We start from the raw sequence: 21,380 nt of genomic DNA, 5'->3' as shown, positions 1-21,380 counted from the left end.
ACAAGACTGTCCAAAGGCCTTGATCCACACCTCACTCCTCTACACTTTGCTTCTGGGGAACCATTCATTCTTCAGTTTTTAAAATGTCCTTATCTTTGTGAACCTTTGAGTTATGAACCATTCAAGCGCAAAAGAGCCATCTAGCCCAAGGGATGAACCACTGTTACGTCTACACATAACAGATAACCAATTTTTAATTGTAGACACAATGTTACTAGCATTTTGTTGCAAAACCACAAAGTTGTTCCATTTCTTTAGCTGAATTTACAAAAAATGCTAAACATAACACATTTTGACAAGCATAAAATATCATTTTTGCACCAAAAAAGTGATTCCCAAAGAGCTATTGGCTGGAAACCTGGTGTATCTAGGCATGATGCATGTGTCTCTAAAGAATTTGCGAACATTTCTTTGGAAGAAGTGGCAAGGCAGATGAACGGCATCTGAAAATCATGTCCTTGGGTTCTGACACAGGATCTGTTTCAGGTCTTTGCAGGTTGATTTATCTACACTTTGCCGAAAGCTCGTGAAAAATGATCTCAGGTGACTGTTAAGAAGGGGAAAAGGTGGCAAAATGCCAAATTACACAAGAACTGGACTGAAAATCAGTGGCAACAGGTCTTATGGATTGATAAATCTATGAAAGTTGTGGTTCAAATCATCAACAGTATAATAATAATAATAATAATAATAATAATAATAATGGATACTTTATTGATCCCCATGGGGAAATTACTTGTTTTTCTCTGCATTTGACCCATTCACTCAGTGAAGCAGTGGGCAGCCCACTAAGCAGGCGCCCGGGGAGCAGTGTGTAGGGACGGTACCTTGCTCAGGGGTACCTCAGGGTAGCCGTTAAGTTAGGGTTAGGGAAAGAAAGAGGTACAAGAATGTATGTCCACAGCCATCTGTATAACATGGTGGAGGCTCTGTCATGGTTTAGGGTGAATTTCAGCCAGTGGTGGTGGGGGTCTTCACAAAATATGATGAAATAAAGAACACCAAAAAGTACCATCAGATTTTGATTCACCATGCAATACCATGTGGAAATCACTGGATTGGCAACAGTTTCATTTGTCAGCATGACAGTGATCCCAAACACATTGGGAACATTAAGAGCAAAACAAAAAGCAGTCAACATCCAAAAAGAGTTTTAAATGTCCTTTAAGAAGCCTAGAGAACTATTCCTGAAGACTACTTAAAGAAATCACAAGACAAATCGCTCAAGAAGGTTCAGCCTCTGTTGAAGAATAAACGTGGTCATACAAAATATGAGTTAAATGTTGTTTTATGTCTCTTTGCATGTGTTATTTTGGAGGCTTGGTATGTGATGCAGCCTGCTGCCTCTCCAAAAGTATGAATATATTTATTTGTTAAAGCAGAGCATGGAGGCAGAGAGGGGAAGAGCATGTGTTATAGTAAGAGCTGCTGCTGATCTCAGTACAGCCCCGGAGCAACAGTGTGAGATCGACTCCCAGAGTGAATGAAAAGTTTTAAAATGCTTTAAGCTACCGAACAGCTTTGCGAAGTAAGTTTTGGAGGAGATGCAATTACTAATGTTCACTGGCAACATCCGTATGCTGCACATGGAGACACAAATCCTGATAACTAGAGATCGAGTTACCCGTCATGCTTCAACAGGGTATTTTTTTTTGCATATGTATAACCAAGATCACAGTTTCTATTATTTAGTTGTATCTCTAATAGGGATGGGTACCGGTTCTGACATAAACGGTAGTAACCAGACCGAAAAGCAGCGCACATTTCGGTGCTTTATTTCGGTGCTTTTTTTCCTGAGATGTCATACACTTTAGATTCTAGCCAATCATTTTACGTTTCCGAGGATAGCAGGCGGGTCCAGGTACGTACGTTCTTTTAGAGCAGAGCTACAGATTAAAAATGCCCAAGGCGAAGCGGTCAAAGTCTGGCTGTACTTCACAGCAAAATATGCAAACTCAGCAGCCTGCAACAAGTGCTTTAAGCTGATACTGTGATACTGTCAAAGGAGGTAACACCTCGAATCCCATGAAACACCTGGCGACGCATAGCGTTTTTTTTAAAAGCTGAGAAATGCGCCGTATTTGATAGCTTGCTGCGAGACCTCACACCGAGCGCATCTACTGCGGGTGTGGTGCCTGTTATCGGACCCGGAGTTAGCAACATCCCCCAAAAACCCGAAGAGGAGAGTCCTGGCCCCTAGCCCTGCCAGTGTAGCAGAAATGATGACGGATGATGACGGCAGCAGCAGCAGCTGTTCTTCTCTGAGTGAGTAGCTTAATGTTGTTCGTGTGTAATTTACGCTGAGTAGGCTAACCGCATTATCAAATTAATGCATGTAAGGTGAACTAGCAAACATCATCATAGCTACATGCGGCTGTCTTCTTGTTTGATGGCAGATACTCCCTTCACCCTGGCCAAAAAGGCTAAAATGACCAAAGAAAAAGTGGGGAACAGTTAAACATGAGAGGTTTTTGGACAAAGTTTGTGTTTTTTCCATTGATTAAGCACTGCTTCCAGCCAAGAGTGATGCCATAAAAAAGGCTAACATTGTTATCTTTTTACAAAAAAACAGCTGAACATGAGAGGTTTTTGGACCAATTTTGTGTTCTCCATTCTTTAAGCACCAGTTTGAGCACCGTTTAAGCACGGGCACCGTTTCAAAAGTACCGGTTTGGCACCGATATCGGATAAAACCTAAACGATACCCATCCCTAATCTCTAAAATGCTTTTGCACATTAGTTATGCTCAATTGAATCATCATTGAATCATGCAGAAAATGGGATTGCATATTTTTCTAATTATAAGGAATTGTTTTAATATTGCGTATAGGGCTGCCGCACACGATTATTTTGATTGTCGACTAGTCACCGATTATTTTTGCGATTAGTCGACTAATCAGATCATGCATCCATTGGACGTAAAACGTACAGCTTATTGCATCAGCATGCATCTGCACTTATATAACTATCATTAGCTTACAGCTTTAAGTATTTACGGTATGTGCTAACTAAAAATAAAGACAAGATGATAGTTTATTAAACTTTTAATAAAATTTGCAGATTGTCTCGGTGAAGTTTAATAAACTTCTTGCTATCTAAAATATGACAGGACACTGGAGTAAATTCTCGACCATCTCACGCTTCTGATAATCAGTTTTCTGTTTGACATTTATTCAGCTGTGTGAAAACTGTAACTTTAATATCAGCCAAACCGATTTACTCAGGAACAAATAAAACACTGAAAAAAGCCAAACAGTAAAAGTTTTAAGTTATCTAAGTGACTTATATATCATGTTTAACCTGAGTAGCGAAAGACCGCGGTGGGTTTGAAAACAATTTGCCGGGAGTCCGGTGTTCTCACGGGCTCTAGTGAGCCTTGAACCCCGGCTAGCTATCGAGCTGGTGGGTAACAGATGTCTCTGAAAACGTCGAAGCACTTTTGCAAATATGTGATGTCTTGATAAACCGAGCAGATATTTGAAGTTTACACAGCTACATTCACCATTGTTTGAAACTCGAATTGGCTGAGCTATGAATTCTGGGATAGGTTGGGCCACAAAGGATACGCCCGACCCATCCTTCAAATCTGGGGAAAAGTAGGACGCATTTGTCGGCTGCATTTGCAGAAGGCTTCGAATTTGGAAAGCCTTCGTCACGTCGCTGTAACGTAATCGGCCTTCAAATGCGGCCTCCGAAGGATGCGGCCCCTGAACACAGCTACGATATAACTTTTCTTCTTCGTCGGGGTTTAACAGCAGCTGGCATCCTTGTACATGCATCTTCTGTTTCAGTCCGTTATTACACACTTAAATCCTACTACGTATTCCTGCGTCTTTCAGGATTTTACAAGGCTTTAAACGCCGTCGACGATTTTGATAGTCGACATAATTGTGACTGGTCGGCTAATCGTGGCAGCCCTAGTTGCGTATGGTTAATTTAATCCTTCATGATATAGTACAGAGCCTGATTTTAAGTTCAGTTTTTTTTAATTCATCCCTGCCAAGGTACCAAGATAAATGTAAACTATATTCTGTTTTATCTCAAAGCATTTTGTTGACACACTGCCTCCACTTAATCTGTCTTTGATAGCAGCAAATTGCCAGCAATTGTGCCAAGTGACTTTGCTGTTAAACTTGAGCAAACCCGTCAGCGCTGAGGAGGAAGTACGTCGCTGTACCATTGTTAGAAATACTGAACAAGAAGTGCAGCTTTATTTCTCCTCCTGCATGGATGGCTTTCTCAGCTGATGAAACTTATGGGCTTTGTCCTATAGATACAAGCTTCTCAGCACCACAGGTGTGGCTCAAACCACCGTGCAGAATCAAAAGGATCGCTGGAGGAGCCGAATAACCTTGAAATATTAGCAAGCCGGATTAGCAAGGTTGTACATTACTATTCCTCAGATGGATTGAAAGTTGAATTGGAGAATGGATGAAAGAACAAAATGATGAAAAAGGGATGAGAAGATGAATGGATAAGGAGGGAAGGGTTTATAACCTCTCATTAAACTTGAGTCTGATTGATGGATAAAAGGAGGAGATGTGGGTGATAATGAAAAAAAAACCGAAGAAAATGATGGCTGCCTCTTTGCCCTCATGTATCTTGTGGGTGTAGAGGAAAAGGGTCTGATTGAATGACTCAGAAATCTGTGGTTTGCCACTCTCATCTTGACTGCTTCGACCTGGTGGAGTGGTAAATAATCCTCTCATAGTTTTGCATAATTTGTCGTGTTAGAATAAGACTGAGTGATTTTCAAGAAGCTTCTTACTTTTGGCTTTCTGTCTTCCTCTGAGGTTTTGTCCACATTTTCTTTTCCTCCCTTTCCTCTGTTTCTAACACTCCTCTCCTTCTGTCCACAGAATAACTTTCTGCCACCTGCCCTTCCAGAGTAAATGGTTGTACATCGGCACAGAACGAGGGAACATCCACATTGTCAACGTGGAGTCCTTTATGCTCTCAGGCTACGTCATCATGTGGAACAAAGCCATTGAACTGTGAGTGGCCCTCGTGATTTTTTTTTTTTACCCTCTGATGCTCTCTTCCAGATTGTGTCCTGAAAGCTTTGCTTTTGTCTTATACTTAAAAACCTTCATAGGTTTTGTCTCACATGGCGGGGTATCTTATCCAAAGAGAATCACCGATAAGTGGATCAATATATAGATTTTGTTAGAGTTGAACTCATATCAGCGACACTCCAATGAGGACCTTGGGGTCTTGTGACTCACCTTGAAAACAGAAGAACGCCGTTTGACGTTTTACCGGTCAAAAGGTTATTGTATTCCAAATGTAAGGAGATAAGAAAGAATCATTAGTCACTGTATCATTTCCACTCCCAGTATCAGATTCAAGCTAGTAAGGGACCTGTCTCTTTGCTGTTTGAATGGATCTGTCAGCTTGACAGGCTCCATTTTGGTTCCCTGCTGTATAGACTTAAATTATTCACTGGAGCATTTTGCTTCATGCTTTCCCCTCATCTCCAACTGTGCATGTGTGTCTGCGTGTGTGTGTGTGTGTGGAGACGGAGTGAAAAGAGTAGGAGGGAGAGAGGGGGTGGAACAGGTGTCTGCCGAGATCAGTGTATGGTACACACAGACGTCTCGTCTCGTCGACAGGGCTGCAGGGAGGAAAAGGCGAGAGTGAGCGTTGGGAGAGAGAGAGAGGGAGAGAAAGAAGGGGAGGGGAGAAGAGTGGAAAGGATGACACAGGGCTTTTGCCTGAGGGAAAGGACATGTAGAGATGAAGAGTGATATAGGAATGGAGTAGGACAGAAGGATAAATGCAGGTAAGAGAGGGCAGGGAATGATCGCCCAGAAGAATAAAGTTGCACGGATAAGTCAGAGAGGCAGATGAAAAAGTTTTCCAATTAAAGAAAAAAGGGCAAAGGGGGAAAGCAAGGAGTAATAATGTGTGATGGAGAGTAGATATGGATGATGGTGAGGTAGATACCGGGGTGCCTTTTGACTAAAGGACAAACAAAACCTTCCACGCTGTTCCCCTTCACCTTCATAATGTCTGTTCACCTTCCCTTGGCATCCCCTGCCACCCATAAATTGTTTCAGTGACTTCTATTTCAATGTTTGTCTGGTGGGAAATGAAAGAGTAAAGACTTTTGCACTATGAGAAATGTATTCATCTCTGGAAGAATATTTAAATAGCAGTTTATTGGGCATCAGCTGCATGTACAGCCAGTTGAGTTAATACTGCATATGTACATGTTAACATTGACTTCATGGAAATAGCGCTTTCTCTTTTACTCCCAAATTCATTAAGACTCTCACACACAGCTTGTGGTATGCTACCAGTGCACTCGCCATAACAACTACCGTAGGAACAATATCTGATTTGAAATGTGACGTTTTAGCTGATTTAAATATGGCTGCTTCACCAAAAGTTACACTTTTGTTTGTTGAGTTTCAAAATATTTGTGATATTCTCCAGAAAATGTGAAATTGTGAAAGTTTAAAGTAAAAGCTCACCCTACTCTTCTACCTTCTTCAAAGTAGTAATCTCAAAAATTACTCAATTTCCCATTTTGATATCACAAATTGCAAAAACGTCCATGTTGGAAATAATAAAAATCTAGTCCTTCCATCCGGTCGTTAAGTCTGACGTCACTAGCCGTGTCTAGGGTTGCCAACTCCCTGAAAAATAAATAAGGGACACCTCGTGGCCAGGGCCGGGCGACCCAGTTGTCTTCACCCTTCCCAGTGTGGTGAATTTTCTAGCTCTTTTTTTGTGTGTGAAATTATTTTTTTAACCATTTGACTTGAATTTGATTTAAGTAGATGTTTATTCTTTGTGATATGAACACATGTGAAACAAATGATCATTTAGCCATTTATTTTTAGCTCAAAATGACAACATTAACACAATAAAACAGGTCTCCTTCTTAAACAGAAGCCTGTCATGCTTAACTTTTGAGAATATAAGTAAATCTTTCTTTAAAAGAACTCTGTCCTGCTTAACTTAAAATAATAGAAAACAATAGAAAGAAAAACATTCTTGTAACAGTGCACATTTAGTGCATTTAGTACAATTGGCTTCAGTTGAGGTATTATTTCAGCTTTTCTAATGCTAATCAGCTGCTCCTGTTTGTAAACCCGCTTGTTCCCATGATTACGCATCTTAACTCATCATCATTATTCATCTATGTATTACTTTTATGTATTAGTCATCTATTTGTAATCATCTATCCTTGCAGTTGTTTATTACACAAAATAAATTATATTATCACACTTCTGGCCACATAGCGCTGATATTCACTGCACATGCCCATATTAACTTTTTCCAGCCAGGTGTTTTCCTTTTCCCATTCTTCCCTTTCTCTGAGGGGAACAAACATTGCTGCTCTAATGCTGGGCTTACACTGTGCGGTTTTAGGCCCATTTTGAGCCGATTTTTGAGTGATCTTCATCGTGCATCGTGTAGTATACGTGGGGTAACGAGAAGCGATTAACACCTCACGACCAGCTCCCGATCATCAATCGCTCGTGAGGGTCTCATCACAGCCGCTCACACTGCTCGCGCGCAAACACGTAAACGTTGGTGTAAAAGATGGAGCAGCACGGCTGTGCAGCGTGTGATCTGGACACAAGCGATGGAGGCACAACTTGTAGAACTTTTCAAAGCTCATCCGAGCCTTTTCGATGTGGCATCACAAAATTATCACGACCACAACAACCGTGAAAATAGTGGGATTTACACTGCTGCTCAATCACAGCTGCCTGATCAATGTTTTTCATTAGCAATTTAGCAAAGTTGATGGTGGTGGTGTGTGTGTCTGTGTGAGTGTAATGCTGGGCTTACACTTTGCGATTTTTGGCCCATTTTGAGCCGATTTTTGAGTCGTGCGACCGTTTTGGCGATCGGCCCGATTTTGGCCTTCATCGTGCGTCGTGTATCGTGTAGTATACGTGGGGTAACGAGACGCGATTAACACCTCACGACCAGCTCCCGATCATCAATCGCTTGGTCGTGAGGGTGTCACCGCAGTTTGTCACACTGCGCACGCGCAAACACAAATGTCAGCGAAAAAGACGGAGCAGCACGGCTGTGCAGCGTGTGATCTGGACACAAGCGATGGAGGCACAACTTGTAGAACTTTGGAAAGCTCATCCGAGCCTTTTCGATGTGGCCTCACAAAATTATCACGACCACAACAACCATGAAAATAGTTGGATTTACATTGCTGCTCAATCACAGCTGCCTGATCAATGTTTTTCATTAGCAATTTAGCAAAGTTGATGGTGGTGGTGGTGTGTCTGTGTGAGTGAAAGACGGAGAGAGAGAGCGCGACAGATTTTCTGTTATAACCTTCATTTTATGGAGGCACAGTGTGAGCACTCAGGTCGCATCAGAGCATCGGGCCGTATAGTGTGAGACCTGCATCGTGACCTACCAACTTTTAACCCCTGCGAGTCAATTGTGCAGTTTGAGCAGGAGCTGAATAACGCGACTGAAAAAATCGCACAGTGTCTGCCCAGCTTTAGGTGTACTGTCGTCCGAGACTTGCACCGCAGTGTCGGCGTTTGTTTCCCTGTTGGCCATGCTTCTTGTTGTGGTCATCTGTTGTCTTCCGGTATTTTCTCCGTAAGCGACCTTTCCTCGACCAATGAGATGAGCGGTAATCTGAATTGTCATACTCGAATTGTCATAAGTGTGCTGTCAGCTCATTGGTCACAAATCAGGAGAGGGGCTGGGAATTATGTTTTCAAACAACGCGTTAATTCCATTAACATTTATAGACTACTTTTGATTCTCACTGTATTACGGGACAAAGTGCGTCCCTTATTAGCTCAATACGGGACGTGTACTTTTGTTTCGAAATACGGGACGATTCCGTTTTTTAAGGGACGGTTGGCAACCCTAGCCGTGTCTGGGCCTAAACTCCGCTGCAGGTCCATATATCAAACGATCACTATGGCATTACTGAGAGTTGAAAAACTGTCTAAAGTCTTTCATCTTTAATAAAATGATCAGCGTTCTGCTCTACCAGGTGTAACAATTGAGTTTAACATCCACACATCCATGAAAACGGAATTTATGACATTTAACGGAGTTAGAAGTTAGCAGGAAGTTAGCTCGCTAGCTTCTATCTAAATACAATATAGCATGTCCTGACTGCGGGGTTTTGGAAACAAATTAAAACGTACAGCTCTGTTATCACTTCCAGCATAAATGAAGACAGAAAACTAAACAGAAGTGACGTTTGTAGGGTTACTGAAGTTTGGCTAGCTGGTATATAATGATGTGCTACGTGACCGCTAGCGACACAGCTATGTTAGCATAATATAAACAAGCTAACTTTTTTTCCACTCGATAAAAGTTAACGTGAGTGTTCTCGGTGGTCAGGAACAAATGTAATCGCATGGCAGGATGCTGTAAAAGGACCAAACTTCAGCCAGGAGAACAACTGAGATAATCCATCCACAATACGAGATTAGTCATTCATATACTGCTGCATGGGCTGGGCTGTAGTTACATCCTAAGGTTTTAAAAACTGAGCTTAAATAAATGATTAGTGGTAATAAAAGCCGAGGGAGGTCAACAGTGATCACTGACTGTTTTAGGAGTTTTTTGAGATTAAATAGAAGAAAATACATAACATTAAACATGTTAACAACACAAAAGCCATATTAAACGCAGACTACTTTAGGCCCGGAAGTAGGATTCGTCACGTCATCACTTAACGACCGGATTTCTAGTATTAAAACCAAATATTATTACAAAAGCGTGCCATACTTGTCTTTTTGCTCATGCTAGATCTCTTTAAACATTCTTGATATGTATTGACCTGTGTGGCTTCCATACCTTCCTCAGATTTCCACTTTTTCTCAAGATCACATTCACATCTAAATCTCTACAGTATATCTGCTTTCACCTTTCATTTCATTACCTCGAGCTGAAGATGAATCTTGTTCCCTATCAGGCATCATCTCACACGACATTAAGTCATTCAGGTTTGTAGAAAATAAAGTTGCAAAATATTATTTCACGTATTGCTGTTTTTGTCCCAAGCTGCGGTGTGAGTCGGAGGACATATCTCCGGTTCAAGCCTCGATCGACGGCATAAGATGTCAGCATCGTCAGGAATCAGTTCTCAGACTTGATGCGGATGCATTCAGTTTGCATATCTGTTTAAATGTATGAGTGTGTGGTGGTTGTTTGCTTTGATGAAGATCAGAGAGGTGTGAGGTGATTCTCTTGTTGTCTCTTGAGCCTCAGCCAGCTGTGGCGTTAGTAGCGTCACTTTCCAGATACAAAAGCGTCTTCTGTTGTTCTCATCAGACCAAGATAGTGCTCTGTCAAAATCACAGTCACTCCACTTACATCTGCAGTGACTGGTTGTGTGATAGATATCCAATCAGCAAAGTGATTAATTGTTTGTCTCGTTTATCAAACAACACCTGCTGGTGTCAAGTATGAAATTCTAAAATTTGCCTTTTTTTAAGAGTGAAAAAAGGAAGGTGTCACCTTGGGCAGCTTTCTGATGAAACAAATCTCCATTAGACATAAATATCCAAAATGTTCTTGCTGTTATCTGCATGCTGTATTATGGAAAATATAACCTAAACATTGTATTTCAAGCCCTGCCTAGTACACCTCAGTGCAGCTGTGACTGCTCTAATGAGGATAAGATGCAGTGTGTACAGGGGTCATCATCCTTTGGGCCCTGCTATTTGGAGACAAATTGTGCAGTTGCTGTGCCAGTAGCCCCAGGCCGAGTGCTCCGAGTATTTGGATGACTCACACCTCTGTTCCCAAGCTACTGTGTTAGAAATTGTACTGGACTATTAGACCAACTAACATCCTACGCCGTCTGCACAGCCCTGTTGTTGACTGAGTGCTACAGGCATGAAGGCTGCTACGTCAACATATGAATCTGAGTTTGTTAACATGCACGTTTTTTCTTTTTTAAAACAATCATAGAAATAATTTAGATATCTCAATAGACATGATATCTCATACACATCACCACACCCCAAGAAAAGTGCAATACTTCAGAGCAAACTTGCACATTAGTTTGTACAGCTGACATTATTAGGTGTGTTTTATTGCTAGCTTTTATTACTTTTTTATTTAGTCTAAATGCTGCTACCAGGAAACTGCCTTTAATATCGTTGAACATCTGATGTTTAATGACAACAAAAGGATTCTGATTCTAAATGAGTTGGTATATTATATACTTTAAATAACAACACAACAAACTTACTGTTAGAACTTGACCGATTTATGTGCGGGCCGATATTGTCAGCCGATGTCAGCCATTTTTCTTGGTATTAGCATTTATAAGAGCCTTTTAAATGAAAACTAAAGAAAACTACAAGAAAACCCTTTAATCATGTTATGATTGTTGACGTTACAGACTTAGGGCTACATCCACACGTACCCGGTTATATTTGAAAACGCAGATTTTTCTGTGCGTTTGCAGCTTTCGTACACACGTAAACTGTGTTTTAAAAACTCCTGCCAGGGTGGAGATTTTCTCCACACATAAGACTCAGTTCTGCTTCTATGCACCATCTTTGTTTACTCTTTCCCACCCAGGCTTCTAGACTTCTGATTGGCCAACATTTCTACACGGTTAGGAATATATCGCTATCTGCTGCTTTGGTATGTTCCTTGCAGCGTTTTCCTTCATTTTGGCTTTTACGTGTGGACGGGATTTTTTTTTAAAAACTAAAACGGAAAATCTCCGTTTTCAAAAATACCTGTGTACGTGTGGACGTAGCCTTAGTCATTGGAAGGCACTCTCCAACTTCCTTGTTAGCCACACACGTGTTTTTGAATGCCCCAAAAACACAATATCCAGCTGATCCGAGAAGAGCTTAAACAAGCAAATATAATAAATATCAGGGAAATCTTTTTTTTGGGTGTGTCTGAAAGGAAAGAAAATAGCCAGTGTATTGGAATATCAGTATTAGTATTGGTCTTAAATAATTCTGTATTGGTTAAAGCTCTTCTTACAACATTACTAGAAAGCAAATTAACCTCCTAGGACCTGGCGTCCACATATGTCGACATCACATTTTGGGTTGTCTAGACCAAAATGCTAAATTTTGCTCTACAACGGCCTGATATCCACTTACGAGGACGTTATACTGCCACTGTTCTATCGAAATTTAAAGCAAATGTCCTCATATACAGATCTCATTTTTTCTCAGAAACAAAAATGAGGTAAAAAATCAAAAATCATGTAATTCTTTGTTTTCGCATTCATCAGGTCCTGATCAGCCCAAATAGCAAAGAGAAATTAAAAATGCATGCTATTAAAGAGTCAGGATCTTAGGAGGTTAAATAGAATTAGGCTAATCCTTCATATATGATATACTTGACTGCAGTATATTAATCATAAATTAGCATACACAAACTTTATACATGCAAAATGTGTACCACTGTGCTCTACTAAGCATCCCTATCAAAGACTTAACTCCATTAGGATCCCCTACATTCTCATCACTCCACTGCTGCGTTCCCAGTGGCATTACATTCCCTCCCCCAAAAAGTGAATTATGAAAAAGACAAGAAAAATAAATAAATAACCAAGTTAACAATTTCTGAAAAAAGGCATATTCTTTAAGTACCCCGTACTTGTAATACATCTCTCCATGATTTCAGATTGAGTTATTATATCCTTTTCAGTGGCTGTTAACTGTTCTGATATTAACACAGCTCCTTTTTCTTGTCTAGTTGTGTAGGAGGGTATGCAGTTATTGAATGTTTAAGTGTTCAACGTATCCTTTCATCTAACTTGAATATACAGTTTGAAGCTGTTTTGTATGTATCTAGCAGTGACTATGTGTGCGCTGGTGTGTGTTAAATCAGCTAAACAGTCACTGGGTGCAGAGAGACAAGGAGAAGTGGGACTGGAGCAAATGTTAAGAGCTTACTATGACACATAGTTCACGTGAACATGTTGACCCGAGGCATCTCCTGTTCTGTCCACTTTCATTTCCTCCTGCTCCCCCACTCGAACCCTGCAGCTAGTATAAATACTTGGTTGAATCTTAAAAAAAAATTTCTTACATGAATACTTCCTGCACACTTTGTTTATATGCATGTGTGAAATCCTCAGCTGGTACTAAAATAGATTAGAGAAGATTTATGGCTGGGAGTATCCCCCTAGCCATGTACTGGGACTTCAGGAATGCTGTGCTACCGCTTGTAGACCCGGTACAGTGATCTTTTGTTGTTATACATATCCTTTTGATATTCTGTTTAATTAAGGGTAGAAATAAGTCACTTCACAGGTTAATTTTGTTTGGTTCCTACACATATTTATAGTCTGGTTCTTGTTCTAATCTTTTTTCAATACCAAAGAAATAGATTTTTGGTCGTAAAACATCAAGATTTTTTTTTTAAATACCTGTATTTGGTGTTTTTCGGAAAGTTAGAGTGGAAGACTCTCGTTGCAGTAAAGTAAAACTGGAATGTTTTAAATGGTTGGGTCATTAATTGGACTTCACCAGGGGAAAACCCCCCCAAAACAAACCAGGCAGACCCTGAATTATCTGGAAGAGAACTGTTGTGTCAGAGCTACACCTGAGGGCAAGCTCAGGGGACAACTTAAATGGAGGGAACTCGTGGCCTTGTGGCCTGCTAGAGGGTGAAGACATTAGGAAAGATGAAGAAGGTGAAGACTATTTCTGTACATTAAATATGACTGAAAATGCTTGCTTAACATAGAGACAGAAAGCAGCAGAAAACAGCTACCCTGTCTTAAACCAAGCCTAGCAGTAACGCTAAATGTCACTAATTAAAATTTAATTTATTCTTTCTCTAAAAAAAAAACATGTTACCTTTTTATAGGGGTTTATGCCATCGGATGTTGGGATTATGAGCGAGTTCTGGCAGATATTGTGTAGCTGTGCTCAGCTAAGCCAATCGATGTCTAGTGGTAGCTTCATTTTTAAGAAACGGATCCGAGATGTGTCACCTATTTTCTAACCTGTGGCAAGAAGATGAATGAGAGCACGTCTCCAAAAAAAGTAAATCTGTTCCAATAATATAACAATTACCATTTCATGGCTGCCTCTGCTGATTTTGGTCTCTTTCAGGAGGCTACAGTTTTGATGAGGAAGCAGCTCTCTATGCAGAATTAGTATAGCTAAGCCAGGACTGATGTCTGGAACGTGATCCTATGCTGGAAAAATATGTAGCTGTCATGAATGCTTACATAAAGAATCACACAAAATGACGCTATAGTAGACACACACATACACACATACAACACGCGTGGTCTGTTGAGGTCACATCAGGCCACATAAGAAATCAGCAGGCTGCGAATAGGCTATTCAAGCCATGTTGCCGCAGAGGCACTGCCATGCTGACTGCGCCTCTGCAGCCTGAGAGATTGTCACCCATGATGACACCAGATGTTCAGGACTTCACTGTGTGGGCATGTGTCAGTGTTGGAGTTAAGCTGTTGAATAGGTATGCTCGATGATTTTTTTGTGCTTTCATTTCTAAATGCATAATATCTGAAATTATACCGTCCTATGAGTTCAGTTACTGCTATATTCTCTGCGTGTGAATGAGGAAATGTGGGTGTGTCAGCGCCGAGGAGATGCTTTTAAATTCAATGAGGTGTTACCTTTACAAGTGCTTAAATACCCCCTCACTCCTGTGTTCATTATACACGCAAAGACAATTGCTTTACAGTGCACATGCGCATGCATGCAACATATGTATTGTAATAGGCCATTTTCTTTAATGCGCTAAAGGCATTGCTGGGTAGGGAGAATGTTTGATATACAGAGAAGGATTTGGTGCAGTAAGGCTTTATAACAGATGACTGGCTGAAGGTATCGGGGTGGGGGGGATTGCAAGATTTTATGACGTTCTGAACAAGCATTATATTTGCCACGGGGTATTTAGTTTTACTCTTGCTGTTGGTTCTGCGTGTGTGTGTGTGTGTGTGCGTGTCTGTCTGTGTGACATATAAAACCTTCACTTAGTTTTTGAAAGACAAGAATGTGATAAATGCGAACATACTATGAGAATACAAGCATACTCTGCGCACACAAGCATATATTGAGACAAATACAGTGGCATACATGCACAGTATAGCATCTCACCATTCCGTGTATCTGTGTGTGTGTGTGTGTGTGTGTGCATGTGTGTGTTTGCTTGTGGATGATTTTTGGGAGCCTGCTCGCGCTCTGCCCATCCTGCCTCTGTTGCTATGGTGATTCCTTTATCTCCAAACCTGAATGTGTTGGGGTTTTTTGTGAACTTTGTAAATATGTTCACTTCTGGTTTATTTACTGTACGACAACAGGTTTTAACAAAATAGATTTGCTGTGAAGTCTCAAGGGAAGCACAGAGAACATTATATATAAAAACCCTAAAACCCCAAGTAAACCATGTGGGACGGAGGGGAACTTGCAGTTTGTAGTTTGGCAACAGAGTACTATTTTGCTGTGGCATTGAGGGGGATTGTTTACAGATGGGGTAGATGTTAAGATGTGTCTTAATTGCACTGACACACAAATGTGTGCGCGGGTGTGGACTGCTGTTCGCTGAGACACAGGCAGTGAAGGGGGGATTAGATAAATCAACAACTCTGGCTGCAGCAGAGCTTAGGTAATAAGGCTCCAGCACTAACGGGCTAAATATAGAGATGACTGAATGACTGCTTGCCTGCCCACTAACTGCTACCTTCTAACACACACACACACACACACACACACACACACACACACACACACACACACACACACACACACACACACACATTGTTGTCTATTCTTCTTCCCTTCTATTGCCCTTTGGTTATATTCATAGATTCATGGAAATATGCTAAGCTAAATCGAATGAGCAGAGTTAACATTCATCCCTTGCTAATTGATTTCCATCCAAAATATGTTTCCAGTGAAATATGTACATCTTTTTTACATTTTTGATATTGTCATCAGCGTGTCCTCCGCTGTCACAAATATGCAAAGGCATAGGTCAAAACAACGACTTAGCCTTGCCTCATTTTTGCATTACTTACATTTGGCTGCAGCTCCTTCCTCTCCTTCTCTTTGTCAGGCATCCCTGCCCTTGCTTCACGGTGCTGGGGATATGTTTCAGGCTCCAAGAGTCACCACTTTTTTCAGCAGTGACCTTGCCTGGCAATCCTCTGTCCACATCATCTCTTTAAGGCAGGGCAGGTTAGGTACATTTGGCTCCCATGTGGCTCACAGAAAGAGGAGTTTTGACATAAGACTGTCTGGAGGGTAAAGCACAGACAGCAGGGGGAGAGGAGAGGCTGTCGAGCACTTTTTGCTCTATCATCTCCACTGACATGCAAATGGACACACATATCAGCACGTGGATGCACATACACATAGCCACTGGGGACTTCCTGGCCTGACAGAGTCATCCATCACAACCTTCAGGAAGCTTATTTCTTTGTACGGCCTTTTAGAGCCTTGGAATGATTGACAGCTCTGTCCTCCCAGCAGACCTCTTCGACAAGTCCAAAGACACTCGGTCTTCATCTTAACCCTCACTAGGGGTTAAGATGAGGGCTATGACCATGTCATATTAGTAAATCTTACATGATGCCTGTCTTCTCCATCCTGGCTTAAAGGGGAAAAAAAACTGTCTGTCTTTTTGATCTTTCTTACAAGGTCCTCTAAGGCTCATCCTGGACCAGTTGTTCACATAAGTGATAACCCCATGGATGAAGGAAAGGTAAGAATCAGCGGCTTTCTGCACCCAATCGCAATATCTTGCAAAGCTTACATTGGTCAAAAGTCTGTGCAAAAGTCTTGAATTACCCCACAATTCTTTATATTTTTCTAAGAAATTGGATAAATGTGCAGCGAGTTATTAAAACATGGAAACATACAGGGATTGCACAGTATATAAAGTATATAAAGCAAACAGATTATAAAATTTTAACAAGCTTGAAAGTCAATATTTAATGTGACTACCTTTATTCTTTAACACTACCTGAACTCTATTAGGCAACACTTCTTGTAATTTATTTGAGTAACTTTTAGGAATAGTTCTCCAGGCTTCCTAAAGGACTCCGTTAACATGATCCCACAGTACTTTAACAATGTCCAGGTCCAGACTTTGTTGAGGCCATGACTGATAATGTTCCGTGGTTGATTCCACCTGGATTTAATCTGTCCAGGTATGTTTTTACTACATTGGCAGTGCGTTTGGGATCATTGCCATGTTGAAATTTGCCAATCAGACACTTTCCAGATGATATTGCATGGTGGATCAACATCTGAGGGTACTTTTCAGCGTACTGATGATAATTTGCACCAGAGTTTTTAAATTGGTATTGATCTCACCATAAGACCTATTGCCTCTAATTTTCAGGCCAGTTCTTGTGTAAACTGGCACATCTCGGCCCTTTCTTCCTGTTTCCTATCCTTAAGAATGCCTCATTGAAAGCCAATGAGTGAAAAAGCAGTCAGTGCACAATGAAAAACTTTGAAAGAGCTTCAGAAAGCCAGGAAAATTACAGCTTAAGCCCACTTTTAAAAATAATTTACAGGAAGTCTGGCACCTCGGATGCAAAATATGAAGAAACAAGGGGTGAGTCAAGAGAAAGCATTACTTAGTTTTTTAGTGTAGCCCCATTTAGAGTATAGTTTAATTTGAATGCAGGTTGTGCTGACCACTTTGACCACTCTTCAGATATGTATCAGCATGCCTTTTAAACAGCGTGTGATAAGTATATAAGGATATAAGTTGACAAGACAGCACCCATGAGGTGCTGGAGGACAACTACTGTATATATTTGTTTTGGTTATTTTAATTGATGAGAGGAATTTGACACAAATGCAGATGATTTTTGATGATTTTTGAGACTGAGTGCGGGAAGTATTTTTCTGTGAATAAGCTCAGATTTTTTTTAAAGCATCATGTTCTTTTTCTACAGCTCTTTTTGTATTATCTGATATCATTTTTTGTGAAGTAGGGTGGGCAGGTTTTTTTTCCTAAGCCGCTGTAGTCTTCTTACACCTGACTTCCTTTCACGCTGTGCTTGAATGTCAAACGTATTACTTCTCTTTCTGCCCATCATGGGGTCTTTTCTATCCCCCTGTCTGTCATCTCTCCTACCTATCTCACTGACTGCCTGTCGCTCTTCCTCTCCAGCTTATAATTGGATTTGAGTCTGGGATCGTGGTCCTGTGGGATCTCAAATCAAAGAAGGCAGACTATCGCTACACATATGATGAGGTAGGCAAATATCCCAGATTTCTTTTCTTCTCTAATAGATTTCCAGCATTCATTTGACTTCCATTTTAAGAAAATGTAATACGAGGACTGGAAGTGAAATCACATATTCTGAACTGAATTGCATACATTTTTGTGAATGTGTGTATTGGTCTGTGTGTGTGTGTGTCTACCTGAGTTTGAAATACTTTACTACAGCTGTGTTTCCTTTCTCTTGTCTGTGCTTTAAACCACACAATGGAGGACAAAAAGAGTGCTGGCAGGGTGATAAAATAAGAAAGATAAAACTTTCTAGTCTCTGCTTCACCTCAATAAGAAAGGGGGGCTGTCAGGTTTGACTTCATAGTAGGATGAAGCCAGAATTTGCTTAATAAGAGAATAACTTTTAAATAAGCCATCACTAACTAGATTTGTGTTGTCAAGCTAAAGACAAAATATTTCCTCTTTATCCCTCACACACTGTTCATATTTTATGTCTTCACAGCATGGTCTGGGTCCATTTTGACACAGGCCAAGAATTCTCTCATTATAAGTGTCTAAATCAAGTTTTGATCTACAGGTTTATTTGGAAATTTAGACTTAAAAATGGACAATTAATGGATAATTAAACCTTAATTACTACTGTTTTTTGAGAAAATATCTACTCTTATGCAGTACTATGTCCTGCTTTACATAAATCATGGAAAACACGTGTAACCTCTGTAAATGTTAAACTCTGTTCTCACTGCTGTATCATAAACAAAACACCCAGTCCCTCTTTTGATTTCTGTTTTAATCTCAGATTATTTTGTTACGTTGTGGGAGCTCCTAGATGCAAATGTAATGTACTCACATTCACGTAGAGCTTTTATAGTTTTACTAACCACCTGAGATATGCATCCATGCAGCACTTTAGTCCATATACTTCAAGTAGAGCTGGGCGATAGAACGATAACGATATGTATCGCGATATAACTTTTACTCGATAGAGAAATCAAGCTATCGCGATAGACCTTGCCGCTCTTGTCCTCAAAAAAAAAAAAAAGTCAGCCAATCCAAATTAAGTAGCGCAGAGCCAAACCAATCACAGCCGCAGCGTCACGTCGCGTGACTTGTTACGTACAGCACAAGTGCCAAGCCGCACGTGTGTTTGTTTGGGAAGCAGCCAGCGGGTAATGGAGCCGGCGCGTAATGGAGGAAATGAGTGTGCCGACTAGAAAAATCAACCGAGCGTGACCGAAGAGAAAACAGATGATGGTTCCAATGGCGGAGAGATTGTCAAACGGAAGAGCCATAGAAGTTCCGTAGTGTGAAGGTATTTCGGCTATTTCAAGTCTGACAAAAAACAGAGTAGCGTGCACTGTAAATTGTGCCGAAAGCAAGTCTGGAAATACAATAAACTGGTGCATGCGTCACACTGTGCGCCACATTATTGTTTCGGTGAAATGAATTTCTACAATACTGTTACTGTTAATTCTACTCTCTGCAGTGTTTAAATGCTTACATATACACACAGTTACTGTCCGTCCACACATACGACTCGGTTCTGCTTCTATGCCCCAGCTTTGTTTACTTTTTCCCCACCGAGGCTTCTAGACTTCTGATTGGCCAACATTTCGGTACGGTTAGGAATCTAGCGCCACCTGCTGCTTTGGCATGTTCATAGCAGTGTTTTCCTTCATTTCTGCCTTTATGTGTGGACGGGATTATTTTTTAAAACGGAAACGGAAAATCTCCGTTTTCAAAAATACCCGTGTACGTGTGGACGTAGCCTCAGTCTCTGACTGGAAGCGCTAATTCGTCATTCGGCTTTTGTCAGACTAAAGTAACTGTTAAAACTGTTTGAAAAGCTCAGCTATACAACAAGGAGAGATTGAGAATTTCCTTTTAGTTCTCAGTTTGATATTGACAAAAGTTAGTCAGTTTTGTCTGTTCTTCTGTAAAACAAACTAAGATTTATTTTTAGAATTAATATTTTGTTTCTAAGTGGAATTGACAATTTAGTCTGTTTTGTTTGTTCTATTTTGAAACTTAAACGCTTTAGCGGCTGCCTTTTGTGTAGTTTGCAATATTTGCCTTTATTTATCTGAAAAAGTCTCATGTTCCTTAAGTACATCTACCCTGTTGAACTTATTATGGGAAATAAATATTTAAATAAAAACAAGCTGCTGATTATTTCACATTTTACTTGTGAGCAACGGCACATTTAAATCTTACAAATATAGTTATTTGGCTTATATCGTGATAGATATCGTTATCGCCTGAAATGAAAAAAACATATCGTGATATGAAAAAATCTCATATCGCCCAGCTCTAACTTCAAACTGAACCTTCTTGCTGTGAGGTGAGAGTGATAACCACTGCAACACTCTGTTATAGATCTCAAGTGTCCAGGAACCATCTCTCAAGAAATTCTCTAACCTCTGCCTGACCCCTTATGTACACCGTATTCTGTTCTGTTTCGCTGTTTCAAGGTTTGCCCATTATCCTTCAAAGACCAGCAGGTGCCCGTCTCAGCAGGAGCTCAGGCTAACACAGACAGTTCTTGTTACAGTGTCAAAATCCCCCTTAGATTCTGTCACCACTGTCCCGTAAGAAAATACAATTTCAAGATTTCCTAAAACCACCATTTCCCTTGGTATTACTCACACTGGTGGCTCTAAAATCCATTTAAAATAGATACAGGTTCAGTTTGACCCAGAACAGCCTAAATGTACAAGGTAACAGTACAAAATGTTAAAATATTTTCACTTTTCATTTGTATTCTGGGTCAATTTAGGATATTTTTTGCTGTTGTCAAATATCAAAACGGGCCAAATTTCACCCAAACAGTATGAGAGGGTGTAAAATTACAAATGAAGTGCTGGCACGGGCTGATATTTAGGAATTTTAAGTATGTAAAACTTTAGTAGTTTCTAAAAGCTTTAAAAGCATTTCTGGGTAGCACTGCAGAAGATGTGTTGTGTCATTTACAAAGAAGAAGACTTTGTTAAATACATATTTTACCACGGTTATGATTCACACAGTAGAGTGCCATGTGCTCATGTCTGATTGTAAAGCAGCACAGTGGTTTTCTTGTATAAAAACAGATACACTTTTTTTTAAATAATGGATTATTTGGCTTTATAAGGTAACAGTGTATTTCTGTAAATAACAGAAAACATGACAGTTAAATAGAGATGGTGTCAGAGCTGCTTCGACTCTCTCTGGAC

General features: G+C 40.4%; 1 protein-coding gene across 2 annotated transcripts in view; it reads left to right on the top strand.

Moving 5' to 3' along the window:
* stxbp5a (syntaxin binding protein 5a (tomosyn)) overlaps window positions 1-21,380 on the top strand; it is a 110,834-nt gene that overhangs the window by 49,308 nt on the left and 40,146 nt on the right. For both annotated transcript variants that reach the window (XM_085372136.1, XM_085372137.1), the window contains exons 5-7: window positions 4,860-4,994; window positions 16,620-16,683; window positions 18,109-18,192. In XM_085372136.1, the coding sequence (XP_085228262.1) occupies window positions 4,860-4,994; window positions 16,620-16,683; window positions 18,109-18,192 (283 nt within the window). The remainder of the gene's footprint in view (window positions 1-4,859; window positions 4,995-16,619; window positions 16,684-18,108; window positions 18,193-21,380) is intronic.

The sequence above is a fragment of the Diplotaxodon limnothrissa genome, linkage group LG15 (assembly GCF_057381915.1).
Source record: "Diplotaxodon limnothrissa isolate DT_005_m linkage group LG15, D_limnothrissa_male_GT1.1, whole genome shotgun sequence".
Taxonomy (NCBI): Eukaryota; Metazoa; Chordata; class Actinopteri; order Cichliformes; family Cichlidae; genus Diplotaxodon; species Diplotaxodon limnothrissa.
Note: the sequence above shows the minus strand (reverse complement) of the source record. Positions and strands in the feature narration are given on the sequence as shown.